At 40.4% G+C, this 22,307-nt stretch overlaps 1 protein-coding gene across 1 annotated transcript in view; it reads right to left on the bottom strand.

Annotated features, from left to right (window-relative positions):
- Positions 1–2,957: 2,957 nt before the first annotated feature.
- LOC122557877 (eosinophil peroxidase-like) overlaps positions 2,958–22,307 on the bottom strand; it is a 67,629-nt gene continuing 48,279 nt past the window's right edge. Inside the window, exons 12-16 of the mRNA XM_043706042.1 lie at positions 17,512–17,749; positions 13,350–13,561; positions 7,223–7,387; positions 6,121–6,214; positions 2,958–3,360 (exon numbers count right to left, since the gene is read on the bottom strand). Coding sequence (XP_043561977.1) covers positions 3,225–3,360; positions 6,121–6,214; positions 7,223–7,387; positions 13,350–13,561; positions 17,512–17,749 — 845 coding nt within the window. The 3' untranslated portion in view covers positions 2,958–3,224. The remainder of the gene's footprint in view (positions 3,361–6,120; positions 6,215–7,222; positions 7,388–13,349; positions 13,562–17,511; positions 17,750–22,307) is intronic.

Raw genomic sequence — 22,307 nt, 5'->3', positions numbered from 1 at the left:
TTAAAAGATTTGGAAAAGCTCTGAATTTCAATCATTTACCAACAACACTACTTTTTATAGTACCCAAACATTATAGAGAATTACTTTGTGTCACAGAGGGTTTGACTTGGCTGTGTTGATTTCGAGTTTGGAGAATTTGATCTCTGACCCTCAACTTAAAGCCTAATATACAATTGCTTACTTTGTTCATTTTTTTAAAAGTTCTTTCTATGATTAAAACCCCATAAAAGGACACTCATGCTTTAAAATCACTGTGGCCAGAAAGTACAATTTAACCAGTAAACCTTCTCTCTCAACCTAAAGACTTTTTTTTTAAAAAAAAAGTTAAAATATAGATTAAATTTGCTCACCTTGCATCTCTCATTTAAATTAATTAGGTAGCATCAGAAATTAATTTTATCTTCAATATTCTGAGTAAGATGAATTAAAGTGTGACCTTTTCATATTGTTATTGTAGTCAAATGAAACCTTCAATGTTTTTGTTTTGAATCTTGCTAATTAGCTACAAGTTTAAATAATTGATTTTCCCTATCTTAATCATACTTTGTCACATTTTGTTGGTTATTGATACTCCTGTAAAGGTTTGTGATGTTTTAGTACATCAGTTTGCAGTTATATAGCACCTTGATAGTTGACTAATAGCATTAAACTATTGGGCAGGATACAATGTGAGTTGGTGACAGTAAGTGAAATGTTTCTACTATTGAAGATACTTTCACCTCATTTATCAGGTTATGTATTTTCTGACTCAACAGGTCATAACATGGGACTTTAATATAAAGACAATGTTGGCGTGTTGAAACATTCTTAATGGTAGCTTGCATTATTTCCTAACATGAATAATTTTATATGAAACAAGCCTAGTTGCAAGATATGTTTTTGAAAGTTTTATTGGAGTATATAAACACATATGGAATAAACTATTGCAATGGGAAGAATATATAATGCTAAGTAGGGATTCTGAATATTTTATTTTAGACTTGCTATATCATCTAACACCCTTATGGGATGACGATGCAGATTTTGGTAATTACACAATTGCAATTCTTGTGATTACACAGGTGCTACAACTACACTTTGACATCTCAATATCTCACTTCATTTTATTTCTGTACCAATTAGGATAATCTGTTTCAATTACCCTTGATGCTAAAACCAAGATAAAATCTCTGTCCTGTTGAATCCCACTGTATATTGTTCCAGCACAGCTGTACTATTTACTCAATGTTGTGGCCATTGTGTTTCTTCCTTGACAATTTTCCCTACCACCTTGAGCGACTTGGCTGAAAAAAAATCTTTTATCCAGAGCTTTCATCTCTGCTGAGGAGACTTCAGCCAATTTACATCCACCAACCTGCTCTGAAAACTCAGCATTGATTTTGATAGTAGTGATGAATTCCATGATCCACAGCATTCCAAAGTAGTCGTAACAGTCTTAATCTCATTTGTTTTAAAAAACAATGTCAATTTGTCCTTTTCCCAATGTCAATGGATTTTTTTTAAAATCCAAAGATTCTGATTTGGAGCCATATCATCCAAAAAAATTTAATCTTCCTTAGGTTATACAACAGTTGTGTACCAAGTTTTGTTGAAATCTGAGAATTTTTGAGTGAAATTGTTTACAAGTAAATTAACAAATTCCACCATCAATTGCAAAAGGAGTAAGTAAAAGTACCTCCTATTCTGGAAGATTTCAATAGGCTTACCTCATTCCCACCCACTTTTGTCATTCGACATTGACTTTGGAGAGAATGAACTTAGTATTCTCTTGGACGTTACCATCATGTTTACTGTTGCTTTGTGGAAATTTTGAGCCCAAGATCCTTGTAACAATTGTTATTCTGTTTTAAATGCCCTGCTATTTATAATCCAGCCACAGTTTGTGCTATGGGAAGCAGCCTATTGATGGCTATTGGGGTTTGAATAAATCTTGAACTTTATTCAGTGTTTTCTGTTAATTTAGCAAATGAATCTCCAGGTTGGAAATAGTATAAATTATGTAACCAAAAATTTAAGGTAATTTATATCTTAAAAGGTGATTAGGTTGTTAGGTTCCCACTCGCCTGTGCCTATTTGAATATTCATCTTTTGTAATGATTTACTGCCTTCATGTAGGTTGGACTGTGGGGGATATTGACTGAGCTTCAATTCAGAGTGGTTCCCTTTGCACCTCAGAATAACCACAGTGGTCTTTGGAGGCACAGATATCCAAGCTTCTGTGCATTGAATGAATACTTATATTTTAATAGGGCCCTTGCACTCACTATTAACCATTCAGTTATTTGCCTCTTTTTTTTCTTGTCTGGAAAATGCCAGTAATCCACACACAAATGCCGAGAGGTGTGAGGGGACTTGTAGAGCACTGATTCACTTTGTGATAGAGCTCCTGATGCCAGACATTAGTTGGAATTGTGGGACACAGAGTTTGATTGTGATAAGGTGATGAGATGAAAATAAACCAAATGTTATGTGAATTACCCCTGTTAAGACTGACTGTTTCTTTTGAATTCATTCAGAGTGTGATTACTTAGATGTTGCCGTATAAGTGAGGTACTTGTTGAATCTGTGGTGTTAGTCCTGGCAGCCAGATGACTGGCTGTGTAACTAGATTTGGAAGCAGTGATGCTATAACATTACTGACTTTGGTTTGATTTAAAAAAGCCAGCAAAATACTCCCAAAATTCCACAGCCCCATTCAAGCTATTGGGAATCCAACTGCTCTATTTGATGAGAGACATTCTAATCCATAAAGGTCCACAATAGTTTTTTTTCCTGAAACTCAGTACTGTATGTTTTCGAGTATAAGGGTCAGAGGGAATGAAGTAAGTTTTTTTTCTCCTCCATCCCAGTACACTATATAGAAAGGAAGAGAGAAATTCCAACACTACTTACAAAGAGAGAAAGAATGACACCCAACAAAATCAATATATTTTCCAGCAGATTCTATCTGACTACTTACATTTTTTTTTTAGTCTGCACAACCTCAAGTGGTTTCATCTTCTGGAGTTATAATAGATATCTGTCAGGAAGTGACTGGAGGTTCCAATAAAGGGGAGGATGAAATAGGTTCTCAGAATACTTGGTTCTGGGATTCAGTGGCTTCAGGCTGACAGTATCATGGTCACGTGGAAAAAGCTGTAGCCCTTGAATAGACAGGTTTTGCAGGAAAGGAAGTCTATATGATGAATTAGTGCAGCAATGAATTAGCAAATGGAATTTCTGAGTCATGTGGATGCTGAATTAGCTTTTGTGTTGTGTCCAATGCTAGTGCCTTGTCTGGTATCATCAGATGAGAAGTATTTGATGCATAATTCACATTTAATCACTGTCTCACCCCTATCCTGGTGCCTCTGCCGATATCTAGACAGAAAGAAAGACATTATTTACAGCATTCCCCTAGTTTTAAAAACCCATAGTTGTTTTTGTTATAAAATACTCCAGTCAGGCAGTAGCCTGGTGAAAGAAAGAAACAAAGTCAAGCCTCTTGTCAGAAGTTGAAAAATGTGGAGATTAAATTAGTTTTAAACCTGTATAGAGTAAGTGGAGGATGAATGGAAAAGAACAAAAGAGAAGGTCTGTGATTAGGGTGGTAGATGAGAGAGATTAAATAACAAAGGATGACCTTTGAAGGAAGAAATGGTAATGAAACAATGTTTCAACCATTCCCATTTGTAGCTCATCTGGATCACCTTTTTGTTTCTGTATTTGACCTGCTCTGCTTCCATATGCAGTCGGGTAAAAACAATGACTGCAGATGCTGGAAACCAGATTCTGGATCAATGGTGCTGGAAGAGCACAGCAGTTCAGGCAGCATCCGAGGACCTTCAGCAAAATCGACGTTTCGGGCAAAAGCCCTTCATCAGATTCCTGATGAAGGGCTTTTGCCCGAAACGTCGATTTTGCTGAAGCTCCTTGGATGCTGCCTGAACTGCTGTGCTCTTCCAGCACCATTGATCCAGAATTCCATATGCAGTCACTGAGTCTACTGTGTAGGCATGCTAAGGTAGGCACGTTTAAGACAGGCACAAAAGGAATGCACAAGTGTTGTAAACATTTAATTGTCTATCTCATGTTTTACTGCAGATTCCCCACAATCAACCACAGCCTTTCATAACTTTATAGTTTCCTTTTCTCTAGGTTTAAGATCCATTCGGACTGAACTACATTACTTTCAAACTTAATGTAAAATTCTACGAATGTTCACTCTATCCCTAAATCCCCTTTTTCAATTAATCAGCGCATTGTTATTATTGCATTACTAGATTTAAAATAACTTGTTCTTGATTTGGTTTCTCAGCATACTATTCTAGAAAACATGTTGCATGCATTCCAGAAATTCATACTCCACAGGATTTGTGCTAATTAGGTTTACCAAATTTATGTACAGAATGGCATCACACATGAATATTGCACCATTCTTAAAAATGAACATACAGGTTAGAAGCCGTGTAGGGCATCAAGCCTTTTGAGTCTGCTGTGTCATTTAATAAGAATTAGTTGAGAATGAACAGTGTTTTACACAGGTTTATTATAATTACCTCTTCTAACTTATGCCTGTATTTATAAAGTCTCGGACTCTATCTTCTTTATCAATAGCTTCCTTGAACTGCCCTACCACTGTCAATGATTTGTGCACGTATATCCCATTGCTCTTGCATTTTCTTTAGAGTTATGTTTTTATTGTCTGTCCTTAATCTCCAACTAAAATCAATCACCTCCAGCATTTCTGCATTATCTTCTGTTACTTGTTCACCTATTCCACCAGACTGACTATGTCCTTTTGAAACTTATCATAATCCTCCTCAAAGTTTGCAATACCACACACATTAGCTGTAGTTGCTCTGGCTAGCAATGAAATTTAAAAAAATAATCCAACTATTGGAGAAAATTCTGAAGATATGCACTTCACTTTCACTTGAGGCAAGGTTTGATCAAGCTTTTTCAGAGGGAGATAATGCCTACAAATGTGATTTAAATTTTCTGGGGTGATGACCAGGTGTGTCATTGAGGATAATGGATTTTAGCAAGTTTTTGACTCGTTCCCACAAGGGAGACTAATAAGATAAAAACCCGTAGGATCCAGGATAACTTGGAAAGTTAGATCCAAAATTGGCTTAGTGTTAGTAGTAATCTGACTGGAGGCCGGTGTGGGTGGGATGCAAATAAATTTGTGAATGACAAAATTATCTGAGTGGTTGACAGTGAGGAAGGAGGTCTTCGGGTACAGGTGGGTGTAATGTATTGGTCAGATGGGCAGATCAGAGGCAGATGGAATTTAACTCTGGCAAAGGAGTACTCGATGAATGGCAGGACATGAGGAACAGAAGGATCTTGTAATGCTTGTCCACAGATCCCTGAAGGAAGCTGAACAGGTTAATAGGATGGTTAATAAGACATACAGATCGCTGCCTTTATCAGTTGTGGCATTGATCGTAAGAGCAGGGAGGTTATGGTGAAGTTGTATTGGACTTTGGTTAGGCCATAGTGGAGTACTGTGTACAGTTCTGGTCACCATGCAATAGGAAGGATGTGACTGTACTAGAGAGGCTGCAGAGGAGATTGCTTGGGATAGAACAGTTTGGCTATGAAGACCGGCTAGATAGGTTTGTGTTTGTTTTAGAGTCGAGAAAGCTGAGTGGAGGGGGGTAGAAAATTGTGCCTCAGTTAGGGGAGGACAAAGTGGATACAATGCAGCTGTTTGCCTTAGTTGAAGGGTCAGTAACAAGGTGTCATAACTTTAAATGGCAGGCAGAAGATTTAGAAGGATTTGAGGAATCCACTTGAAATGCTAAGCACTGGAAAGTGGGACTCATTTCTAATAAAGATTAAATAATAGGTGCATGTGAATGGATGTTAAATGAGGAAAAGGCTTGGCTTTGCTGGTCTCCATAATAAACAGCCCATGAACACCTCATGGGCACTCAGTTATCTAGACTTTCAGCTTTGGCAAAATACAGACTGACTGTATAAATGATTTTCACGTCTTATCATGAGTCATCTTTAAGGTAAGGTGGGGTAAGATGCGGAATTTTGGATAGTGCTGAAATGTGTGTGTGCCTATGTTCACCTCGCCATATTCAATGCTGATGGATGAACAGCTATTTACCAGTAGAATCTTACCTTTGGAAACAGGAAACCATAAGAATGATGCTGAAAACACAGCCACAGACAATGACCACCGTTGTGATAAGGCTTGGACTCTTTGAGATGGTATCTATTTGATAGATTTTAAAATAAGTTCGTTATTTAAAAAAAAACTTGTGAAATAGTAACTAAGTGAAATTACAGGAGGACCTCTATCAGTGAATCAGGTTTCTGTATATTAATAGCCATCAATGATGATGCAGAAGGAATGTTGAGTTGCAACTTGCTGGTTGAACAATTATGGCTTTATCTATCTTACGGTAAGTACAGAAGAAGCTCTAACACAATGAGTTTATGTATGTTTGATTCAGTTTCCATTATGATTCCGCTTTTATTTTGCTTTAAACGGAGTCCATTTCCCCAATACTATAATCAGCCATGGTCACATTTTTTTGAAAAATAACTGCTAGGCAGTGTTGAGGGAGCATCTGCAGTCTCTGTCAGACCCCTGCATAGAATGTATGAAAAGACCAAAGGCCTATCTCTCAACTTAAGGCTAAGAACACTATTACCATTACAATCTGTCATACTTCTATTTAAACTACCAATGTCAGCGCTTTTTTAAAACTCTCCTGTTACATCTAATCTGTCTCCCATTCCTCTTCTCACTACCCTTTAATATTGAAATAACACGAATTGCATTGGTTTTTACTCAGGACATCAGAATTTCTTACCATCCCCCTTGTCCTTCCTTGCTCCTAAATCTATAGGTTTTGTAAAAACTGAGCTTGCCATTGCTTAAATACGAGCTGTTGATTTGGCTTCCACTTTTTTCCAAACTTAGTGGTGCCCTATAAAATGAGCCTCAATTCTTGTTGTTAAAGAATTTAAAAAAAAACTATGCAAATGATCAAAAATCACTATTCGTTGTAACGTGACATGGACTGACACAGTTAACTAAGCTGACAACTGGAGACATCAATGGCTATTCAGAATTGCTAGGGAACTTTCACCTAGAAGTGGGGGCGGATCCTCCACTGGAGGAAGTCATTGGTGTATTTGGTATTCCCACTAACCAGTTTTTTTAATATCTGTGCACTGTCACTGCTCAGACCTAAGACAACAAATCCCTAGGTACCTTGGCATATAGGTGCTGTAGAGCTCCATGCTCCAGTCGGGAGGTCACAGGTTAGCGAAGAAGGTCCAATGAGTGTAAGCCCCATGTAACATTCAAAATGGATGGAGGTGTTACAAAAGAAGAAGTGTGCTCCTTCTGCTTTAGGAGCCTTTCCACAAGGAGTTTCTGTCAAAAATCAGAAGATACAACTTTAACTAACTCCTGAAATGCAGATTTTTTTGGCAGTGGAATAAAGAGAATGGAAGGGGAGTAATCTAGGATTTATTGGGATTTTAACCATTTTGTTTTTGAGCATCTGGCTGACCTGTTAAATAATTCCTGTAGGGCTTCAGTTATTTAAATGCCTCGCTTTAATCATTATGATTGTCAAAGTGTCTGATCACTTCTAAGAATTTGAGCTGTTCTGCCAGGTCAGTTCATCTTTGTGCCAGCTCATTCTTATTGTATTTGAATAACTCCAACAAAACAATCCCCGCTTAATGGTCAGCTGGTGCACTTCTGAATCGTGCAGCTCAGTAAAGATGTGAGATTTATCCAGAGCGTATACTAGGACCAAACAGCAAGCATCAGACCAGAGGAAGGAAAATTATGACACCAAAATTGGAGGTGTAGTGGACAGTGAAGAGGGTTACCTCAGATTACAACAGGATCTTGAGCAGATGAGCCAATGGGCTGAGAAGTGGCAGATGGAGTTTAATTTGGATAAATGCGAGGTGCTGCATTTTGGGAAAGCAAATCTTAGCAGGACTTATATACTTAATGGTAAGGTCCTAGGGAGTATTGCTGAACAAAAAGACCTTTGGAGTGCAGGTCCATAGCTTCTTGAAAGTGTAGTCATGGGTAGATAGGATAGTGAAGAAGGCGTTTGGTATGCTTTCCTTTCTTGGTCAGAGTATTGAGTACAGGAGTTGGGAGGTCATGTTGCGGCTGTACAGGACATTGGTTAGGCCACTGTTGGAATATTGCGTGCATTTCTGGTCTCCTTCCTATCAGAAAGATGTTGTGAAACTTGAAAGGGTTCAGAAAAGACTTGCAAGGATGTTGCCAGGGTTTGAAATGTTGAAGGGTTCAGAAAAGATTTACAAGGAATTTGTCAGGGTTGGAGGATTTGAGCTATACAGAGAGGCTGAACAGGCTAGGGCTGACCACATAGTGGTTTATAAAATCATGAGGGACAATGTCTCTTCCCTGAGGCGGGAGAGTACAAAACTAGAGGCATAGGTTTAAGGTAAACGGGGAAAAATTTTAAATGGATCTACGCGGCAACGTTTTCATGCATAAGATGGTATGAGTCAGGAATGAGCTGTCAGAGGAAGTGGAGGAGGCTGGTACAATTACAACATTTAAAAGGCATTGAGCTATACGGAGAGGCTGAACAGGCTAGGGCTGTTTTCCTTGGAGCGTCGGAGGCTGAGGGGTGACCTTATAGAGATTTACAAAATTATGAGGGGTATGGATAGGGTAAATAGGCAAAGTCTTTTCCCTGGGGTTGGGGAGTCCAGAACTAGAGGGAATAGGTTTAGGGTGAGAGGGGAAAGATATAAGAGAGACTTAAGGGGCAACGTTTTCATACAGAGGGTGGCACGTGTATGGAATGAGCTGCTAGAGGAAGTGGTGGAGGCTGCTACAATTGCAACATTTAAAAGGCGTTTGGATGGGTATATGAGTAGGAAGGGTTTGGCGGGATACAGGCGGGGTGCTGGCAGGTGGGACTAGATTGTTTTGGGATATCTGGTTGGCATGGATGGGTTGGACCGAAGGGTCTGTTTCCATGCTGTACATCTCTATGACTCTATATGTGAAGGTAAGAGTAAAATGGTACAGTCATATAGCTGTAGAGTCAGAGAGACATACAGCATAGAAATAAACCTTTTGGTCCAACCGGTCCAGGCCAACCATGTTCCCATACTAAACTAGTCGTTCTTGCCTGTCATTGGCCCATATCCCTTAAAACCTTTCCTGTTCACGAACTTATCCAAATGTCATTTAGAAGTTCTAATTACCTGTATCCACCACTTTCTCTGGCAGTTCATTCAATACACGAAGCACACTCTCTGCTTTGAAAAAGGTTGCCCTTCATGTCCTTTCTAAATCTTCCAACTCTCACCTTGAAAGTATGACCCTGAGTTTTGAATTCTCCCACGTTAAGGTGAATAGGAAGGGCCTTTTCCTTACCTATGCCCCTCATGATTTATAAATCTCGATAACTAATCAAAATTATTCCGTCTACACACAACAAAGATTCAGAGAATTAAATCTAGAAATTGGAGGCAAGAGCAAATACGAACTTGTGCTACAGCGAAGATACGACATTACTTACAGAATTAGAAAAGGCCCTACAATGTACTGTTAAAGTAAAATTGAAAAGATTAAAAGATGGTTTCAGAATGACCAACAAAAGACCAAAACAATTGTAATTAGAAGAAATAGATTAGCAGAATCCAGTGTGAAGACTGAAGTGGATGGTATCACACTGGAGCAAATCAGAGTTTGTCTGTTTTAGGAACATGATAACAAATGTACATAGAATATAGAACAGGAGAAAGTGTGGACTAAAAATGCTGGAGATCAGAATCAAAAAGTGTGGCACTGAAAAAGCAGCATCTGAGGAGCAGGAGAGTCGACATTTCGAACACAAGCTCTTCATCAGGAATGCTCTTTATCATAGAATATAGAACAGTACAGGCCCTTCAGCCCCCTGTTGTGCTGACCTTTTATCCTACTTTAAGATCAACCTAACCTACCTACCCAACATTTTCCTATCATCCATGTGCCTATCCAAGAGTCACTTAAATGTCCATAATGTATCTGCCTCTACTACCACTGTTGGCAGTGCATTCCACGCACCCATCACTTTGTAAAAGAACCTACCTCTGACATCTCCCCTAAACCTTCCTCCAATCACCTTAAAAATGATGCCTCCAGGGCCATTTCCGCCCTGGAATAAAGTGTCTGGTTATCCATTCTATTTATACCTCTCATCATCTCGTACACTTCTATCAAGTCATCTCTCATCGTTCTTCGCTCCAATGAGAAAGCCTCAGCTCCCTCAACTTTTCTCCTTAAGACATGCCCTCTAGCACAGACAGAATCCTGGTAAATCTCCTCTGCACCATCTCTAAAGTTTTCACATCCTTCCTACATTGAGATGACCAGAACTGAATACAATACTCCAAGTATGGTCTAACGAGGGCTTGATAGAGCTGCAGCATAACCTTGTGGCTCTTAAACTCAGTTCCTCTGCTAATGAAGGCCAACACACCATATGCAGCCTTAACAATTCTATAAAGTTGGGTGGCAACTTTGAGGGATTCTATGGTAGACCTCAAGGTCCCTCTGTTCCTTCACACTGCCCAGAATCCTGCCTTTAACCCTGTATTCAAATTTGACTTTCCAAAATGAGTCACTTCATACTTTTCCAGGTTAAACTCTACCTGCTACTTCTCAGCTCAGTTCTGCATCCTGTCAATGTTCCATTGCAACCTACAACAGCCTTCATGCTGTCCACAACTCCTCCAATCTTCTGTGATCAGCAAATTTACTAACCTACCTTTCCATTTCCTCATCCAAATCATTTATAAAAGGTTCGAAGAGCAGAGGTCTCAGAGCAGATCCCTGTGGGACATCACTGGTCACTGAGCTCCAGGGTGAATACTTTCCATCTACTACCACCTGCTGTGAGCCAGCCAATTCTGTATCCAGGCATCCAGATTTCTCTGCATCCCATGCCTCCTTACTTTCTGAATGAGCCTACCATGGGGAATCTTATCAAATGCCTTGCTCAAATCCATACACACCACATCCACTTTATCAATGTGTTTTGTCACATCCTCAAAGAATTCAATAAGCCTTGTGAGTCATGATCTATCCCTCACAAAGCCATGCTGACTATCTCTAATCAAGCTATGCTTTTCCAAATACTCATAAATCCTATTTCTCATAATCCTCTCCAATACTTTGCCCACCACTGACATAAGACTGACTACTCTATAATTCTCAGAATTATCCCTATTCCTTTTCTTGATCAAGGGAATAACATGTACCACCCTCTAATCAACTGGTACTACTCCAGTAGACAGTGAGGACTTAAAGATCATCACTAAAGGCACAACAATCTCTTCCCTTGCTTCCCATAGTAACCTTGAATATATTCCATCTGGCCCACGGGACTTATTTATCCTCATGTTTTCAAAATAACCAGCATGGCTTCCTCCTCACCATCATGTTTGACCATATCAGCCTGTTCCAGGCTGTTCTCTAGCCATTGAATCTCCTTTCACTATCACTCTCCTATTCTTCCCGCCTTCTGAGCCATTGAGCCAGGCTCAGTGCCAGAGACTTGGCCATCGTGGCTTTTCCCCTGGTCGGTCATTCCCCCACCTCTTCAACAGTATCCAAAACGGTAAGCTTCTTACTGAGAGGAACGGTCACACAAGAGTCCCTGCACTGGCTGCCTATTCCCTTTCCTTCTCCTGATGCTCACCCAGCTACACACATCCTGTAACTTAGGTGAGACTATCTCCCTATAACTCCTCTCTACCATCCTGTCAGCCTCCTGAATGATCTGAAGTTCATCCAGCTCTATCTCTAGTTCCCTAACACGGTCTGTGAGGAGCTGGAATTGGATGCACTTCTCGCAGGTGAAGTCAGCAGGGACACTAGTGGTGACCCTTACCGCCCACATCCTGCAAAAGGAGCATGTAACTGCCTGAGCTTCCATCCTCTCTGCTCTAAATTACCAAAAGATTTTTTTTTAAATCCTTACCGTACGAACCCTCCACACAGAGTCTTTTATTTGGTTAGAGAAGGAGGAGGGGGAGGACGGGTGGGAGACACTACATGGACAGTGTTTGAGTTTAGCCACAGCCCGAATATATGAGTTCAGTAACCCAGCAGTCCTTGTATCTGCTTCCACTCCTGTTCAGCCTGTGCTCTGCTGATTCCCGAGGTAAGTATTTTATATTCAACACCTTCCTGGCTGCCTCCTGTCTTGTGCTCTCTCAACTCCTGCTGCTGAAATGGAGTCTGCTGATACGTGAGGTAAGTATTTTATATGTAATGCAAAGGTTAGAAGGACAGAGATAGCCGGAAATAAATTTTTGAAGATCAAGGATGTTTTAACAACAAACTCCACTTTGTAACAAAGGAATGACTCAGAAGATGATACATTCTATTCATCTTTCTGTATGCCTCAGAAACCTGGATAATAGATAAAGATCTGTGGAAGAAATCCGTCCTTGAAATGTGGATACTAAGATGTACACTAAAAGTTCCAAACACAGTCCATTAGACAAATATAAGGATGCTTAATATTTCAAGAACAAAAAGAAATCCACAAAAGTGACATTTAGAAAATGTTAATCATTTGATTAGAGCTGAAAAGGTACAGAAATGTGCAGGGTAATAGATGAAGACATTAATTGAAGCATTGTTGGATGGGGAAATGTCACTGGTTGCAGAAGAGCTACCGTGTGTGTGTGAGGATGGGCCAAGACAGATGGGTGTGACACAGCATGCCAGCAGATCTCCTGGCAGGACTAACTACAAGCAGCAGCATATTGGGCAAAGGGGTACATCTGTCACAGAGATATCATGGGACAGAATATATCAGACTTGGGCTTATTTTAGAGGCTATTTTGTGTTGGTGTATATTGGGCTGGAGATTATATTATGCAGTACCTCGGTTTTATTTCTCTGTCTCTTGATGCATATGTATTGGTACTGAGGTTAGAATAGGCTATTGAAAATATTTTCATTACAAAACCAAACATCAGTACACATCTTGTAATCTCATCCCTCCCTTATTTGAGTTCACTCACTATTTTCCTTTTATTCCAACCACTTCCATTCCTGGTACTCCTGCCCAGCACTCACTTTGATCTCTATTGACCTTATCCCAGGCCATTTCCCTATGCTAACTCTCTCTTACATCTTCTCTGTCCAATCCTTGTGCTGTCCTGATCCCATCCTCTTCCTGTATGGTTTTGTCTCCTCCTCCCCGTCCTCTTCCTTATCCCTTTTCTTCGCCTTTCTTCTTCTCCCAGTCTTTCTGCCATGTTTCCCCCCGCCAACCAAGCCTCACCAGATTCTAATCTGGTTTTAGAATTGACAGGTAGCTTTTACCTACCAGTGACGTTCTCTCTCCATGGAGACAGATTGAGTGAGGGAATAGCCGAACTGTTACAGTATACAAAGTCATCGGGATATTCATTGCGTGAGAAGACATCCACTGGAATTCTCTGAATCCTGGTGTTGTCACATATGATTCTGGACAGGGTGACTTTGCTCAGCTCTTCTCTCTGCTGGCTGGTAAACATGCCATCACTTTCCCACCAAAACCTGAGGAGAAAAATACGGCAGAGTAAGGTGCAGGACTGAGAAGAAAGCACAAAATTGGAAAGTAGAGTATTGTCAGATGCTAAAAATCTGAAAAAAAGTTGAAACAGAAAATGCTGAAGTATTCAGCAGCTCTGACAGCATGTCTGGAGAGAGAAACAGAATGTTTGAGGTGAATGACCTTTCATCAGAACTGAGAAAAGTGAGAAACATTAACTGATTTTCAAAGTTTGTGCGAAGATTTGTAGCTTGGGTGCTCGTTGTTGTGGTTCTGTTCGCCGAGCTGGAAGTTTTTGTTGCAAACGTTTCGTCCCCTGGCTAGGCGACATCATCAGTGCTTGGGAGCCTCCTGCGAAGTGCTTCTTTGATGTTTCCTCCGGTGTTTATAGTGGTTTGTCCCTGCCGCTTCCGGTTGTCAGTTTCAGCTGTCCGCTGTAGTGGTTGGTATTCCTGTTTGTCCTATATAGTGTTTTGTGCAGTCCTTGCATGGTATTTTGTACACTACATTGGTTTTGCTCATGTTGGGTATCGGGTCCTTCGTTCTGGTGAGTTGTTGTCTGAGCGTGGCTGTTGGTTTGTGTGCCGTTATGAGTCCTAGGGGTCGCAGTAGTCTGGCTGTCAGTTCCGAGATGCTCCTGATGTATGGTAATGTGGCTAATTCTTTTTGTTGTGGTATGTCCTCGTTCCGTGGTCTTTCTCTTAGGCATCTGTTGATGAAGTTGCGCGGGTATCCGTTTTTGGTGAATACCTTGTATAGGTGTTCCTCTTCTTCTTTTTTCAGTTCTGGTGTACTGCAGTGTGTTGTGGCCCTTTTGAATAGTGTCCTGATGCAGCTTCGTTTGTGTGTGTTGGGGTGGTTACTTTCATAGTTTAGGACTTGGTCTGTGTGTGTGGCTTTCCTGTATACCCTTGTAGTGAATTCTCCACTACAAGGAGAATTTTAGTCATTGGTCAGAGCTCTGTGGTAGTCATCATTGCATTGGAGCTAATGACCCATTGTTTGGGAAGCCTTGCCTCAAATGTTTGTTTACTTTGACTCCCTAGGGCTGGGGTTTTTAAATTTAGTTCACAGATCCATAAATCTTTGGTGATGAATAATATTCCTGGGTGGTAGAAATTCCCAGAGAATTTTGCTTTTTGAGGGTGTAACATATTCTCTTTTGCCAGGACATTATGGCTCAAATGTTTGTGGTGGGCCTTGAACATTGACTGTTGTCATTAAGTGTTAATCCGGTATCTTGTAATATTTTCAACACTCCATGTTGTCTATTGTTATGTTGTTCGTTGGTGGATCCATGGATGAGTCTGTCATTCATGTGGCATGTGACACCTTCCACATCAACTATTTTAAACATTCCTCTTTCCAGAATCCCCAGTGAGGATGTGGTTGCAAAAGTAAGACCTTTGAAATAACAACATCTAAAGAGTGTTATAGATTAGATTCCCTACAGTATGGAAACAGGCCTTTTGGCCCAACAAGTCCACACCGATCCTCTGAAGAGTAACCCACCCAGACCCATTTCCCTACCTAATGCATCTATCACTATGGGCAGTTTATCATGGCCAATTCACCTGGCATCTTTGGATTGTGGGAGGAAACCACAGTAAACCCACGCAGACACTGGGTGCATATGCAAACCGCACACAGACAGTCACCCAAGGCAGGAATTGAATCTGGGTCCCTGGCACAGTGAGGCAGCAGTGCTAACCACTGAGCCACCATGCCACCCCAATGAAGGTGACTAGAGTTTGGACTCCTCATTTAATGGAAATTACCAGAATCTAATGTTTGTACTCAGCTTAGTGAAAGTTGTGCTGTTTGTGAACCAGATGCCATGAGGTGCATTTCTCATGGTTCTGTCTTGTTCAAATGCATTAAATTAATGTAATTTCTAGTAGATCTATCCAGGAACTGGCAATAGCAGATCACAAGGCTTTGTGGGTTCTGTGACTAGTGAAATAACCTGCTCAGAAGCATCATCTCAATCCCACTTCTTCCCTTTTTGTAGAAATAATTGTAAACCTTCCTGGGTGTGAAGAAACAGACGGGTCATGAAATTTTCTTTCAGTGTTGCGTTGTATGCAGCATTTACATTTCTAAGGCATTGGAAATATTTTGGAAATTGTCATTTAAATTCACTTTAATTGTTTGTTGATTTCTACCACATTGGGAATGAGGACGAACCCTTACAGACTTACTTACTTAACTGGTTGAGTGATAACTAATTGAGTTTCAGAGATTTCTCTGTCTTTTTGCCTTTAATATCACCTGAAACTAATCTCTTACTTTGAGGCTGATTCCTCCTGGGCCTTGAAGTTTTGCCAGGGGAAGACTGCTAGATAATTTGCAACTGTTCAAGCCCATTCAACAGAACAGTAAGTATCACACCTGTGTTTAATTTAAAATTGGTATGATGTCCATTGAATTTAATTTTAGCTCTCTAATATTGTTATTTATTCTTTGTGATTTCTCCATTAAATGTGATTTTTAGTGCAGGGCTTTCTTTAATAGCTTCTGCCTAGTGGTTTATAAACACAAACTTTTTGAAGCAAGCTGTTGTTTTAAAACAACTGCTAATGTTATAGCCATGGGTTCTGATAGTGTAAGCTTTTTGCCTATGGGCATCCTGAAGCCATGACAACTTTGCAAAATGACGTTTGTTGCTTTTTCAGGATGGTTCCAATAATGTTGTTCTGATGTGCTTTTGGTTTTGTCCCCACTGAGATGTATAATCTTCAAAGCACTTTGCCCTTGGCTTCGCTGTCTGGGGCTACCTACAAACGGGAAAGTGGCTGGATAGTGCTGGGTGAGTTCATTGCTCACCTGAATTGAAGGCCATGTTTTCTTTGGTGCTGTCTGTGCTGGTTGCTGGGCATACTGGCAGGGTTTCCTTCTTGCACTCTTATTGTTGGCGTGGCCTTGAGGTCAGCCTGTTGCTCTTTGTTAACACTGGCTTTTTCTGCAGGCTTCTCCTCATTGTTTACCACCATTTTCTCTGGATCTGGTTACCAAAGCTCCCCAGTGTTCTTTTCTTCTTTTTTCTCCACCATCCATATGCAGCAACAGTTTCCAAAGCCAGAAGTCAATACCAGGGATAGTGTAGCATGTCCAGCTTAGAGGGAAAGTTGTTGGTTACCACTTGCCTCTATGCTGGAATATTTTTAAGGTGTTTTGACTGAACAAAGCCTGGGATAAACTTTTAATGTTTATTACCAAATACATAACTAGAGATTTTCTGGTGCTTTCTTCTATCAAATCTCTGACCATGTGATTTGACATCACCATGACATACTTCCTTTTGCACAAGCTCAGTAACTTTGAGGGCATTAAGACATTTAACTCTTTATAGCATTGACTACTCATGAGCTTAGTTTATGAACTAATTAGACCCAGAGGAACGAATGGGGCTCTAGTGCTAAACATATAGAGAATACATAATCCCTGCAGGAGTTCAGGCACCAGAGGGTATGCCTGTCACTAAGATTTGGGATTCTTCCCTTCAGCTTCCAATAATCAAGAAAATCAATGCTCAGAATGATTTGGTGATCCTTGTTGAATGTATAGATGAGCTGGACAAAGTGTTGGCTTTTTAAACTCTAGCACAACATTTGAATACTTCTGAGGACATCTAAAACCAGTTTCACAATTATCCTATATATTCTGAAATTTGCCCTTCTGTTATTTGATTTCCCAACCCAGTTGGTGTATGCCAGTCATTGGATTTAGGAAAGTTTGGAGCGTCCTCATGGAGATGCTGTGTGCAGACTTTGTATCAAGCCATCAAGAGTACATGTGTAACTTGACTTAGACGCAGCTAGGGTGAAAACAAATAAACACATTAACGAACGTAAAATGTTTAAAAACTTTGCAGATCATTGAAATTAGTCTCTGACTCACTCTAACCTAACCAGTCTATTTTGGTTAGGGGAGCACTGGGAATTCCTATACAAACCTGTCTCCATCCCTCAAAACTTGGAATTGTTTTCCGAGAAGGCAGGCCAGGAGTTCTCCAACCCGAGCTTTGGGCAGTAATGGCTCTGCTATTGCACCGACCCACACATCGATATTGGCAGGTGTCTTGTACACTGATAGGAGCTTCTTGGCCAAGAATGTGCTGTTAAATATTTGTATCAATTCAGAGAGATTTCTGGCTTCCTGTAGTCCACAGAATTGTCTCCAAGCACTGTAACCTATCCAGAAAATAAAGAAAGTTCAAATTGTTCTTTGGAACAAAAAAGAACCACATTCTGTGTCATTGCATAATGCTCTGCAGGCATAATGCACTAATTTCCAGCCTTATCCCATCTTTGTCAACAATATGGCCCAGGAAGCAAGTACGTTCCTTTGAAAATTCACATTTGTCATTGAGGGTATGCCTATTGGCCAGAAAGCGTTTCAAAACCATATGGACACTAGACTGTCTCCTGTGTATCAATAAGCCATTAGTGTGGCATATTACCCCAACTAATCCTTTTGATGTATTGGAAATAGAAAGTTTGAAGATTTCTGGTGTTGAGATGATCAAATGGCAATCTTTGAACAAAATCTCCCAAATAATGTGAAAAATATCGTAAGTAGTCTTGCTCCTCTCAGAACCGACTGTTGGCATCAGATTTGATTAGCAAAAATACTTTTAGACAATTTGGCTAAATTCTTATTGAGGGTAAACAAAGGGTAAATTTCTCTTGTTAATGATTTAAAATATGTTGAATCAATACATATTATGATGGACCTCTTGAGTTTGGGTATAGTAACCAGGCCCATGCAACACTTTGTTGGATTGGCTACTGTAATGTGTGGAACTCAATGAAACAAGAACATTAACTCCTTCAGAACCATTATATTATTCAAGAGTTCACATTTCTTCCAAATTTTGCTTTACCTGAAAATTTTGAAATTGTGCTTTGTACATCACAGTCTGGATACTTAATATGTTAGGAAGTACAGGGGTCTCAATGCTGAATCCTGACTATAAACCTCCCTTTAGTATGAAAAAGGACTGCCCTAACTACTCTCAATTTTCTGTTGCTCACAATAAGTTGCTATAATTACTTAAATTCCATGAGTTCTAACCTTTTTCAGAAGTTTGTTCTACATTAATTTATCAAATAATTTTTGGAAGTCCATATACACAACATTAATGACATTAAGCCAATTAACACTTGGTCCAATTCTTACCAAAAATTAAATAAATATTGATTGTGACTAGTTTGATGGAGTGTTTCCTTTTCATGGAGGTGCAGGTTGTTACTGCCCATGGAGTGTGTCCTGAGATGTTGATAATTGATAGAGGTCTGGAGGGGCAAACAGTGAGCTGGAGTCACCAGATAACTGTTCTGATTTTCACACTGGGATTGTTACCATTTACTTTCTATGTGGCAGGTGGGAGAATGCAAAACTATATTGAGGCGAGTTTACATAATTAATCATGTAAATACAAACCAATACATTCAAATAGACCTCTTGCCAGTCATCAGCTAGAATCTCATCTTGCCAAACAACACTTGGAAATTAGGACTTCTTGTTCTCAATGGTGTGAAGCACTCATTCTCGATCTCATGATTCTCCTAACTCTTTTGCCATAGTTATAGAGTCAGAGATGTACAGCATGAAAACAGACCCTTCGGTCCAACCCGTCCATGCCAATGAGATATCCAAACCAATCTAGTCCCACCTGTCAGCACCCGGCCCGTATCCCTCCAAACCCTTCCTATTCATATACCCTGTAAACCTCTATAAGGTCACCCCTCAGCCTCCAATGCTCCAGGGAAAACAGCCCCAGCCTGTTTAGCCTCTCCTTATAGCTCAACTCCTCCAACTATGGCAAAATCCTTGTAAATCTTTTCTGAACTCTTTCAAGTTTCTCAACATCTTTCCGATAGGAAGGAGACCAGAATTGCACGCAATATTTGAACAGTGGCCTAACTAATGACCACATTGATGGGCTGTGAAGGTTCTGCTTTCTGAGTTACCTTTTTAAAAAAAACCTGAACACACTAGTTAAATGTTATTTGTCCTTAGCATATTGGTGCAGATTTTCCCTAATTATCTTTCATTTATGTATTGATGATACTTGATTTCAGAATATTATAGAGTATGCCTCCTCAATTTTCAACTCTACTTCCCTCATCAAGTTTAAATGCATCTTATGCAGCATCTTATCGACTTTGAATACTGCACAGAAACTGATCTAATATTGCTTCTCTTTCAATTTTTGTGATTTAGATGTCAGCATAGGAGGTATGGTTAATAAATCTGCAGGTGACATCATAATTGGAGCTATATTGGACAGTGAAAACCGTTACCTCAGAATACAATGTGATCTTGATCAGATAGGCCAATGGGCCGAGGAGTGGGAGTTGGAGTTAATTTAGATAAATGTGAGGTGCTGCATTTTGGAAAGACAAATCAGGGTAGGAGTTATTCACTTAATGGTAAGGTCCTGGGGAGTGTTGCTGAAAGAAGCGACTTGGAGTGCAGGTTCATACTTCCTTGAGAGTGGAGTCACAGGTAGATAGGATAGAGAAGAAGATATTTGGTATGCTTGCCTTTATTTGTCAGTGTGTTGAGTATAGGAATTGGGAGGTCATGTTGCGGGTATATAGGACATTGGTTAGGCCACTATTGGAATACTGCATGCAATTTTGATCTCCCTCCTACAGGAAGGATGTGGTGAAACTTGAAACAGTCCAGAAAAGTTTTGTAAGGATGTTGCCAGGGTTGGAGGGCTTGAAGTATATGGAGCAGCTGAATAGACAAGGGCTATTGTCCCTGGAGCATTGGAGGTTGAGGGGTGACCTTATCCAGGTTTATAAAGTCATGAGGGGCATGGATAGGGTAATAGACAAGGTCTTTCCCCCAGGGTGGGGAATCCAAAACTAGAGGGCATGGGTTTAAAATAAGAGGGGAAAGATTTAAAAGGGATCTAAGTGGCAACTGTTTCACACAGAGGGCAGTGTGTGTATGGAATGAGCTGCCCGAGGAAGTGGTGGAGGCTGGTACAACTACAGCATTTGATTAGATTCCCTACAGTGTGGAACAGGCCCTTCAGCCCAACAAGTCACACCAACTCTTCAAAGAGTAACTTACCCAGACCCATTCCCCTACATTTTACCCCTGACTAATGCACCTAACACAATGGGCAATTCAGCATGGCCAATTTACCTGAGCTGCACATCTTTGGACTGTGGGAGGAAACCAGAACACTGGGAGGAAACTCGCGCAGATACAGAGAGAATGTGCAAACTCCACAGAGACAGTCACCCGAGGCAGGAATTGAATCTGGTTCCCTGGCGCTGTGAGGCAGCAGTGCTAACTACTGAGCCACTGTGCTGCCAAAAGGCATCAGGATGGATATATGAAGAGAATGGGTTAACAGGGATATGGGCCAAGTGCTGGAAAATGGTACTAGATTTATTTAGGATATATGGTCAGCATAGATGAAGGGTCTGTTACCATACTATGCATCTCTTTGACTCTAATTTCATGCCTATCAGGTGCCTACATTGCTTCCTCTTTCACCATGAAGTTACTTTGGTAAATGCAGATGGAAAATATTAAATTAGTCTTTCAAGTTGTCCCCAGCCATTGTGTATAAGTTCCTTTTATAATCCCGAATTGGTTTCACGCTTCCTTTTACCACCCAATTGTATTGTTTAAATGCTAATAGGAGACCCAAGACTCTTGTCACATTGCTGTTGAGGCAGCTTGCTGTGTGCACTCTGACTGTCATATTTTCTGTTACAATAGTGACATCACTTCAAACAAGTACTTAATTGCCTGTAGGATCATGTAATGTGTTAAATCAATGCAATTACTTCTTTTCATATTTTCTGCTCCATTGGTACTTACCAAAATGGCAGGACTGATGAATGCGGAGTGCTTAATGCATTAAAGATTATATTCACTGGAGTTAGGAAGAATGAGAGAATATCATTTAGAAACTGAAACCTCCGTCAGGGCAGGACTTGTACAGTTTATGGTAGGGCCCTGGGAGTGTTGATGAACAGAGAAGTACATGTGCGTATGCACATTTCCTTGAAAGTGAAGAAAGCGCTTGGTTTACTTGCCTTTATTGATCAGAACATTGAATATAGAAGTTGGGACATCATGTTGTGGATGTACAGGACATTGATTTGGCCACTTTTAGAATATTGCGTGCAATTCTGGTCACCCTCCTATTGGAAGGATGTTGTTAAACTTGAGGGTGCAGATATAATTTATAAGGATGTCGCCAGGATTGGAAGAGAGTTATAGGGAGAAGCTGAACAGGCTAGGGTTTTTATCCCTGGACCGTCAAAGGCTGAGGGGGTCTTTATAGAGGTTTGAAAATCATGAGGGGCATGGATAGGGTAAAGAGCCAGGTTCTTTTCCGCGGTGTGGGGGAGTCCAGAACTAGAGGGTGTAGATTTAAGATGAGAGGAGAAAGATATAAAAAGGACCTGAGGGGTAACTTTTTCATACAGTGGATGGTGCACGTGTGGAAAGAGGAAGGGTTTGGAGGGATACGGGCCAAGTGCTGGAAAATGGGACAAGTCAGACTGGGATATCTGCTCGATGCAGATGAGTTGGACCAAAGAGTCTGTTTCCGTGCTGTATGATGTTACGATGGGACAGTGTAGATGCAGGATACATGTTCCTGATTTGGATGATCAGCCATGGCCATAATGGATAGCAGAGCAGGATGAACGGCTGCATGGCCTACTCCTGCTCCTATTTTCTGTGTTGACCTGTGGTTTGATACCTCCA

This window comes from Chiloscyllium plagiosum, chromosome 16, assembly GCF_004010195.1.
Source record: "Chiloscyllium plagiosum isolate BGI_BamShark_2017 chromosome 16, ASM401019v2, whole genome shotgun sequence".
Lineage (NCBI taxonomy): Eukaryota > Metazoa > Chordata > Chondrichthyes > Orectolobiformes > Hemiscylliidae > Chiloscyllium > Chiloscyllium plagiosum.
This window is presented reverse-complemented; position numbering and strand designations above follow the sequence as displayed.